The 9,303-nt window shown below is 66.0% G+C and overlaps 1 protein-coding gene across 1 annotated transcript; it reads right to left on the reverse strand.

The window, feature by feature from the left end:
* Nucleotides 1-1,260: 1,260 nt before the first annotated feature.
* On the reverse strand, nt 1,261-6,432 carry FBLN7 (fibulin 7). Its single transcript, XM_075707641.1, has 8 exons — nt 6,346-6,432; nt 4,825-4,984; nt 4,093-4,263; nt 3,329-3,454; nt 3,093-3,230; nt 2,866-3,003; nt 1,828-1,966; nt 1,261-1,633 (listed from the first exon to the last, which is right to left on the reverse strand). Exons 1-8 carry the CDS (start codon nt 6,430-6,432, stop codon nt 1,261-1,263), a joined length of 1,332 nt encoding a protein of 443 aa, XP_075563756.1.
* Nucleotides 6,433-9,303: the final 2,871 nt, after the last annotated feature.

A 9,303-nucleotide genomic window follows, 5' to 3' on the forward strand; every position in this document is an offset into this window, starting at 1 on the left:
TGAGCATCGTCCCCCCCCGGCCGCGCACGCACGGGGTGCTTTGCTCTGCACCTGCTCAGAGGCTACATCATCGTTTAATGGTACTAAAATCATCGTTCCATGGTACTAAAAAACCAGCATAATGAAGAAACATGCATAACGTCGAGGTTTTGTGGTTAACATGCACAAGCGCTGCACTGAGGAACGGGTTCCGAGGGGGAAGGGATGAGGGGGGACGTGTCCTCCCCCCCGGCACGCGTTACGGCCGAAGCCCAGCAATTCCTGGAGCCGCTTGCACGCAGCGGGGCGGAGGCTGCGGCCGATTGAAAAAAAATGAAATATTCACACCTCGAGCTTCCTCGACGCGAGCACCAAGCGCAGCCGAAGCCCGGGGCGGGGGGATGCACGCGTGCAAGCCGAAGCCCGGGGTTGGGGGGGGGGGATGCACACGTGCAACCCAATTCAGGACATTTACGGAGCTGCTGCCCGCGAGCCAAAGCACGGGACGGCCCCAGCCCATCGCCAGCGCTCGTCTGCAGAGCCCTGGGGCTCCTCCTTCGCCCGGCAGCAGCGTCCCGCTTGCCAAGGAGGGCACCGAGAGCCTGCCACGTCTCGTAGGGATGGATGTTGAGGGGTTTTTTCCCCGTCCCGGTCAATCCCAGGGGATTGAGATGCCGGACCAGCCCCCTCCCCGCAGGCTGCTGTGGGTTTTCTCTGCATCCCGAGGGGAGCGGAGGAATGATTTTACGGGGCTGGGGTCAGCGCAAGCAAGCCTGGGCCAGCGGGGAGGAAAGCTACCGCTGCTACGCGCCTCCCTCCTCCTGCATGCACCAGCTTAACTTCCTCCCTAAAGAAAAAAAAAAAAAAACACCAAAAACAAAGGAATTAAAAAGGAAATAAGGGCCGTGGTTTCTGTCTGCTGTTTCCTGCGCGGCGTAGGCGCCGGGGCTGCGGGACATCGTCCTTCTGGAGCCTCGGCTGGGGACGATGCTCTGCTCCCGCGCCCCGGCGAGCAGGTAACCCCTGCACCCGGTTTCTTTTGCACCTCGTTTGCTTTTCTTTCCCCCGCCCCCATAAACACACATAGGTGGGTGTAAAAGCCGCCCCGGGCAGAATAACCTTAACGCAGAGGGGGAGGATGGTGGGCTGCAGAGGGGCTGTGGCGTGGGATGTCGCCTGCAGCTCCCGTTTCGCGCCCACCTCCGGGGCTGGCGCTTTCGGGTGGAGGGTGCTGAGCAGAGACCGTCGCCGTCAGGGCAGCCGCCCCGGCTGCCGCCTCCCCTAAAACTCATAGGCAGAGACGAAGACGGTGATTTTGGACACGTGCTTGGCCTGGAAGACACGGTCCAGGTACTCGGACATGTCCACGTCCACCTGGATGGTCTGGGGGCCCTTGAGGCTCTGCACCAGGATGAGCTCGCCGGTCTGCCGGTCCGAGCGCTGCATCACGAAGTGGCCGCGGTTGTTGCCGCCCACGATGCCGAAGCGTAGGCTGTCGGGTCCCGGCCGGCCGGGCGCCGCCGCCGTGGCCATGCGGAAGAGCGGGGTGGGCGTCAGCAGGTTGGACGGCAGGGGAAGGTAGTGGAAGGAGATGGTCTTGGGTGCTTGGTGGCACGACCGGCTCTCCATCGGGCAGGGGTTGCGCTCGCACTGGCTGCCAAGGCAAAAGTGGGAGGGAGGTTTGCAGGCGTCCCCGGGGATGCCGGCTCCGTGTCCCCCACCCCGGTGGCATTGGGTCCACGTGGATGCTATCCATACGGACGCTATGCACGTGGTTTTGGGACCCAGCACGCCAAAAAACCCACAAAACCCGAAGCGGGGACAGCTTCTGCACCCCGCCGCACTTACAAGGGTGATGTTTTGATGTAGGTGACGTTGCCGGCGGGCTGGGGGCACTGGGGGCTGACGCACTGGAAGCCGCCCCCCGTGTTGATGCAGGTGGTCCCCCCCGTGCAGTTGTCCTGGGACAGGGCGCACTCGTCGACGTCTGCAAAACAAGGGGCGGGCGGCGGGTCGAGCTCAGCGGGGACCTCAAACCCACCCCACCGAGGGGTTCCTTTTGGCAGAAAATAGGCAAAAGCGCCTCGAAACGGCGGTCCAAAAAGTACGGGAGTACGGCCGAAAACGCCTAAGTCGCCTAAAATCCCACGCTGCGCCGGCTCTCCTCTGCCCCAGCTCTGCCCTGGGCCGGCAAGGGTTAACGGCAGCACCCTCACAGCAGGAGGGCGGCTTATTTTGCTAACTTTCTGCTAAATTGTTTGAAAACATCATCTCTCTCTATTTGCTAAACACCTGTGTAAGCACTAAGATCCCCGGCAATAACCTCAGGAGCTTTGCAGGCAGGTGTTTGCTGGGAGCGTTCGCAAGACGCCATGGAACCACGCAGAAACGGGGGAGAAAAGGAGAAAACGGAGAAAAGGAGAAAGCGCGAGCCTTTTTTTCGCCATGACCCACAGTAATCGATGCTTTATAACGCAAAACGAATCCCTCTTTTTCAGGAGGAGACCTTCGCGCGAGCAGTCCTGGCCACCCACCCTCCCTACCCGCTGCCGCTTTGCTCTGCTCTCCGCCTGCACCCCAGCTCCCCCGTTTTTGGAGGAGAAGCTGCCGGCCTCCGAGCTGACCCCTCGCCATCGAATTCTTGCTTTTTAACACTATTTCTGCTTCTTCTCGGGGACATCCCGTCCACGTAGCCCCGAAGCATCGCACGTGTTCGCCGGCGCCTGAACCCTCCCAGCCCGGGAACCGCCTCTCCCTGCAAACCCGCCGAGGTTTTTGGGCGCGGAGACGCGTGCGAACAAGGCGAAAAAAGGGAAGAAAATGGCAAAAAGCCGTCGCGCCAGTTGGGAAAAGCCGTAGACCCGCGGCTTTGCAGCCCCGCCTCACCTTCGCAGCTCTTGCCGTCGCCCAGGAGGACGTAGCCGGCGGGGCAGGCGCAGCGGTAGGAGCCGGGGAGGTTGACGCAGGCGTGGGCGCAGAGCCGGGGACCCCCGTCCCGCTTGTACACCTCGCACTCGTTGAGGTCTGCGGGGAGACGAGGGGAGCGGGTTGCTCGGCCGAAAGCCCCGCAGCCCACCCCGCCGCGTGTCCGTCCCCCCCCCGGCCCGGCTCACCCTGGCAGAGGCCATTGGCGGCCGTGCCGCTCATGTGGAAGCCGGGCTCGCAGCTGCAGTGCTGGGTCCGGTCGATTTGGGCGCAGCGGGGCTGGCGGCTGAAGGCCGGGTCGTCCGTCACGCTCCAGGCGGGGGGAGCTGAGGGGGACACGGCGGGATGGGGTTTGAAATGAGGCGGGGGGCCGAAATATGCCCGGAGGGTGGCGGGTCGCCCACCCCGGCCGGGGGTCACCCACCCGTCTGCGCCTGGTACTGGCAGGCGGTCCCAGTCCATTGCTGGGGACAGAGGCACTTGTACTGGTTCAGCCCCTCCAGGCACGTCCCGCCATTCTGGCAGGGGCTGCTCGAGCACTCGCTGATCTCTGCAAAAAAAAAAAAAAAAAAAAAAAAAAAGCCGCCACATTTTATTTCATTTTATTTCGGGAAGCGAGCCGCAGGAACGCCGCACGCACCGGGCTGCGTTGGTACCCCCGCAGCACATCGTAAACGTCGATTCCGAGTTTTTACTTTCATTAAAAATAATCCAGCCACCAAGCCAGGAAACGCGAAATTGCTACTCTCCCCTACACTGGTTTAGTGCGCGCTTGGTCGTGTTGGGTGAATGGTTGGACTGGGCGAGCTTAAAGGGCTTTTCCAACCTAAACGATTCCATGATTCTACTTTGCCGAATTCGGACGCCGGGTTGTTTCGCCACGACGCAGGGAGCCGTGGTGGCGCCGACGCCTTTCCCCCTCATGTCGGCTGCTGCGCTGCAGGTGAGGCTCCGACTGTCGTTTCCAGCTTTCCTCGAGGACGAGAAACCCCAAATCACCGGCTGGAGCATCCGGGGGATGTTGGCTAACTGGGACTCGGGGATGGCTGCGATACCTCCCTGTTCCTTGAACCCCACTAATCCCCCGTGTTTAAATACACCCCGACTGCATCCCGCTCCTGCGAATGATCCCCGCGGGCACGCAGCAGCCCTACGACGGTGGCCGCTTGCCCGGCAGCCCCGCCGTACCTGCGCAGCGGGGCTCCTGCCCCGTCCAGCTGCCGTTGGCCTGGCACGTCCTCGTGCTGGAGCCCAGGAGCTGGAAGCCCGGGTCGCAGGTGAAGTGAACTTCGTGCTCCACCAAATACTTGGTGCCGAACTTCTTCCCATCCGCCGGGGCTTGCAGGGCCGGGCAGGAGGCTGCAAGGGCACCGCGGGGAGGGGGTCAGCACTCGGGCGGGCGCTTTGGGGGAGCGCTGATTTATCTTTCCTGTCCCCAGCTCTACCGCGGTTCGCCCAGTTCCTCCAAGACCACCTCTTTAACTGTTTTTTTCCTCAAATATCGGCCTGCTGAGGTTCATCAGCCACATCCAGCCCCACAGCGGGGCTGAGCATCACCGGCAAGGGGTTTGGTGGCATTTTTGCTGCCCCTCTCGTGCTCCCGAGCACAGGACTGCGGCTCTTTTGCTGGAGGCACGGTTTTGCAGCCCGCCTGCCTCCGGTGCTTTGCCAGGAAGCTCTCTGCTTTGCAGCGAGCGGCTTTTGAGCCTCCCCACGTCTCAGCAGGCTGGAGAAGTGCTCGAATTCACGCTCACGAATTGCCAGCACGGGAACAGGTATCTCCACAGATGTGAGGATGCCCAAACCTCTACCTGCCACGGTCCTGAGCACCCTGAGCTGCCCACCCCAGCACCCTGAGCTGCCCACCCCAGCACCCTCCGAGGCCGTAAAAGCAAGCGGTGGGACCCGGGGAGGACTCACCGGCCGGCGGCGTGGGAGCGGCTTTGGCCAGGGAGGCGTGCAGGGTGCTGAGCCGGCTCTTCATCACGCGGAGGCCCTCGGCGAAGCGCGTCTCCTGCCCCTTCAGCAGCTGCTGCATCTGCCGGATGGCGGCCAGGAGCTGCTGCCTGCTGAGGCAGCTCTGCGGGGACAGGGCGGCCGCTCAGCGAGGGGGACATCGCTCCGGCCCCCGCGCTGCCGTGCCGCCCGGGACCCAGCCCGCTGCACGCAGCCCGCCCCGGCGGGATGCTCGTGCGGGAGCTCTGCAGCACCAAAGCTCCCCCCCACCCCGAGAGATCTGATTTTATATATATTTTTTTTTCCCCCGTTTACCCAGATGCAGGAGGTTTTTTAGCCCGCGCAAGAAGTCCCCAGCCCAGGCCCGCTCTCCGACATCTAAACGGGTAACGCAGCGCTATGAGCAGGGCTGTAATCACTTTGTTAGCCCTGGGAGAGATGCCATAACTCATGTTTCATCCTGCTGGAGCTAGAGCCCTGTCCCACTTCCACATTACAAAATAAGAGGAAAACAGCTGTCTTGTGAGTTCTGCTGGGGCCAGGAACACTGGTGGGACTCCTGCCTGCAAAGCGATCGCTACCACGGGACTGACTCATGCAGGAGATGGGCATCGTTATTATAGGTTTCCTGCGGAATTGACTTAAAACCCAAGAAAAAGAGCAAGAGCCGAGCAAAGCCAAGCCGGTTTTAGAGCTCAGAGGCTGGTGGAGCGCACGGGGGAGAGCGCATGCAGGGTCTGGTCCGGGTGGCACGGGGCCGGGGGCAAGCGGAGCTCCGGGAATGTGAGCAGAGCTGCCGGGCACCGGCCCACCGAGCCCAAGGGATTTCTTTCCCTCTCAGCCACGCTGTGCAGGGGTGAAGTTATTCTCCTTTCCAAACAGCTCCTGAGGGTTTAACGAAGAAAAAAAATACAAGCCGGCCCGAGGGGCGTGCTGTCCTCTGCTTCCCTTGGCGCAGTTTTGGGGGGTCACGGGCTGGCGGGGGGGGATGAGCCGGTCTGCGCCTGCAGCTCTGGGGTGCCCCGCGCCGGGAAGGAGGGAGGCGAAAGCAAATCGGTGCCTGGCATGTAGCTGGCTTGAATAAACAGCTCTTTGTTAGGGCTGGTTTTAACTCCAGGAGCCAGCGTGAGCTCCTTGCGGGATGCTGAAGCGGAGCGAGACCCTTGCTCCGCCGTAAAACCGGGGAGGGGTTCTTTGCCCCGCGCTGTGCCGAGCTCAGGTGCGGGGTGAGGAGGGGAATGGGAGCCCAGGAGCGAGGGGGCCCGGTTTGAGCCCCTCGGAAGCTGCCCCCGGCCCTTTCCCCACCTGTCTGTGGGGCGGGAGCGCTCCCCGCACGGCCGGCCCCTAAGGCTGGGCAGCCCCGCAGAGCGCTCGGATGTAGGGCGAGGAGAGACCCCCCCCCCCCCGCCACGGAAAACCCTCCCTGGGGGGGGGTCCCGTGCTCCCCGGGCCCTCCCCGGCCCCCCCCTCCGGCTCCGGGCTCACCTGGGGCGCCGGCGCTGCCGGGAGCAGCAGCAGCAGCAGCAGCGGCAGCAGCGGCAGCAGCGGGAGGGGGCACCGAGCCCCCGGCATGGTCCGGCGGGGCTCTCGTCCGCCGAGGAAGGGCTCCTGCGGGCGCCGGCAGCCGCCTCTCCCCGCCCCGGCTGCGGGCGAGCTCTCCCTCCCACGCCGCCCCCGCCCCACGCGTGGCCACGCTCCCCCGTGGAGCCCTCGCCGCTTCCCCCGCCCCGGGGAGCAGGGTCCCCCCCCCCAGCCCCGGTCGTTTATGGGGGGCTGGGGATGCTGCGGGGGTCCCGGCCGGCACCGCTGCATCCCCTCGGGAAAGCGCCCGGTGCCGCTCCCAGCATCCCGCGGCGACCCCCCGGACACGCGTGGCACCGCCCCGGTGCTCCCCGCAGCGGCCGGGCGCGGGGCTGGGGGCTTCGGGGGGTTTGGGCAGAAATGTTGGTTCTGCTCTGCCGGGACGGGAGGGACCGCGGGGAGCCGCCGCCACCTCCGGCTGCGCCCGGGCCGGGACCGCCTTCCCCCGCCCGGCACCCTTCCCCAGCCCGGCACCCCTTCCCCAGCCCGGCACCCCTTCCCCAGCCCGGCACCCCTTCCCCATCCCAGCACCCCTTCCCCATCCCAGCACCCCTTCCCAATCCCGGCACCCCTTCCCCATCCCCTACACCCCTTCCCCCGCCCGGCACCCCTTCCCCAGCCCGGCACCCCTTCCCCATCCCAGCACCCCTTCCCCATCCCGGCACCCCTTCCCCATCCCAGCACCCCTTCCCCATCCCAGCACCCCTTCCCAATCCCGGCACCCCTTCCCCATCCCCTACACCCCTTCCCCCGCCCGGCACCCCTTCCCCAGCCCGGCACCCCTTCCCCATCCCAGCACCCCTTCCCCATCCCGGCACCCCTTCCCCATCCCAGCACCCCTTCCCCATCCCGGCACCCCTTCCCCATCCCAGCACCCCTTCCCAATCCCGGCACCCCTTCCCCATCCCCTACACCCCTTCCCCCGCCCGGCACCCCTTCCCCAGCCCGGCACCCCTTCCCCATCCCAGCACCCCTTCCCCATCCCGGCACCCCTTCCCCATCCCAGCACCCCTTCCCCATCCCGGCACCCCTTCCCCATCCCAGCACCCCTTCCCAATCCCGGCACCCCTTCCCCATCCCCTACACCCCTTCCCCCGCCCGGCACCCCTTCCCCCGCCCGGCACCCCTTCCCCAGCCCCTGCACCCCTTCCCCAGCCCGGCACCCCTTCCCAATCCCGGCACCCCTTCCCCAGCCCCTGCACCCCTTCCCATCCCCTGCACCCCTTCCCCAGCCCCTGCACCCCTTCCCCATCCCGGCACCCCTTCCCAATCCCGGCACCCCTTCCCCATCCCGGCACCCCTTCCCAATCCCGGCACCCCTTCCCCAGCCCCTGCACCCCTTCCCCAGCCCCTGCACCCCTTCCCCATCCCGGCACCCCTTCCCAATCCCGGCACCCCTTCCCCATCCCGGCACCCCTTCCCAATCCCGGCACCCCTTCCCCAGCCCCTGCACCCCTTCCCCAGCCCCTGCACCCCTTCCCCATCCCCCGCACCCCTTCCCAATCCCGGCACCCCTTCCCATCCCGGCACCCCTTCCCCATCCCCTGCACCCCTTCCCCAGCCCCTGCACCCCTTCCCCATCCCGGCACCCCTTCCCCATCCCGGCACCCCTTCCCCAGCTCCTGCACCCCTTCCCAATCCCGGCACCCCTTCCCCCGCCCAGCACCCCTTCCCAATCCCCCGCACCCCTTCCCATCCCGGCACCCCTTCCCCAGCCCGGCACCCCTTCCCCAGCCCCTGCACCCCTTCCCCCACCCGGCACCCCTTCCCCCGCCCGGCACCCCTTCCCCATCCACTGCACCCCTTCCCATCCCGGCACCCCTTCCCCATCCCCTGCACCCCTTCCCCAGCCCCTGCACCCCTTCCCCCACCCGGCACCCCTTCCCCAGCCCGGCACCCCTTCCCCCGCCCGGCACCCCTTCCCCAGCCCCCGCACCCCTTCCCCATCCCCCGCACCCCTTCCCCCGCCCTGCACCCCTTCCCCCGCCCTGCACCCCTTCCCCATCCCGGCACCCCTTCCCCATCCCGGCACCCCTTCCCCAGCCCCTGCACCCCTTCCCCATCCCGGCACCCCTTCCCCAGCTCCTGCACCCCTTCCCCATCCCGGCACCCCTTCCCCATCCTGGCACCCCTTCCCCAGCCCCTGCACCCCTTCCCCGTTCCCTGCACCCCTTCCAAGCCCCTGCATCCCTTCCCCAGCCCCTGTACCCCTTTCCTCTTCCCCTGTACCCCTTCCCCGTCCCCTGTACCCCTTTCCCAGCTCCTGCACCCCCTTCCCCGTCCTCTGCACCCCCTCCCCATCCCCTGCAACCCCTTCCTTCTCCCCTGCACTCCCCTGCACCCCCTTCCCCAGCCCCTGCACCCCCTTCCCCAGCTCCTGCACCCCTTCCCCGTCCCCTGCAACGCCTTCCTTTTCCCCTGCAACCCCTTCCTTTTCCTCTGCACCTCTTCCAAGCCCCTGCACCCCTTCCCCGTCCCCTGCACCCCTTTCCCAGCTCCTGCACCCCTTCCCCATCCCCTGCAACCCCTTTCCCATTCCTACACCCCTTACCCGTCCCCTACACCCCTTTCCCAGCCCCTGCACCCCCTTTCCCAGCTCCTGCACCCCCTCCCCAGGCCCTGCACCCCTTCCTTCTCCCCTGCACCCCCTTTCCCAGGTCCTGCACCACTTCCCCAGCTCCTGCACCCCCTTCCCCAGCCCCTGCACCCCTTCACCGTCCCCTACACCCCTTTCCCATCCCCTGCACCCCCTTTTCCAGCTCCTACAGCCCTTACCCGTCCCCTACACCCCTTTCCCAGCTCCTGCACCCCTTTCCCAGCTCCTGCACCCCTTCCCCATCATCTGCACCCCCTTTCCCAGCT

The sequence above is a fragment of the Pelecanus crispus genome, chromosome 3, assembly GCF_030463565.1.
Source record: "Pelecanus crispus isolate bPelCri1 chromosome 3, bPelCri1.pri, whole genome shotgun sequence".
Lineage (NCBI taxonomy): Eukaryota > Metazoa > Chordata > Aves > Pelecaniformes > Pelecanidae > Pelecanus > Pelecanus crispus.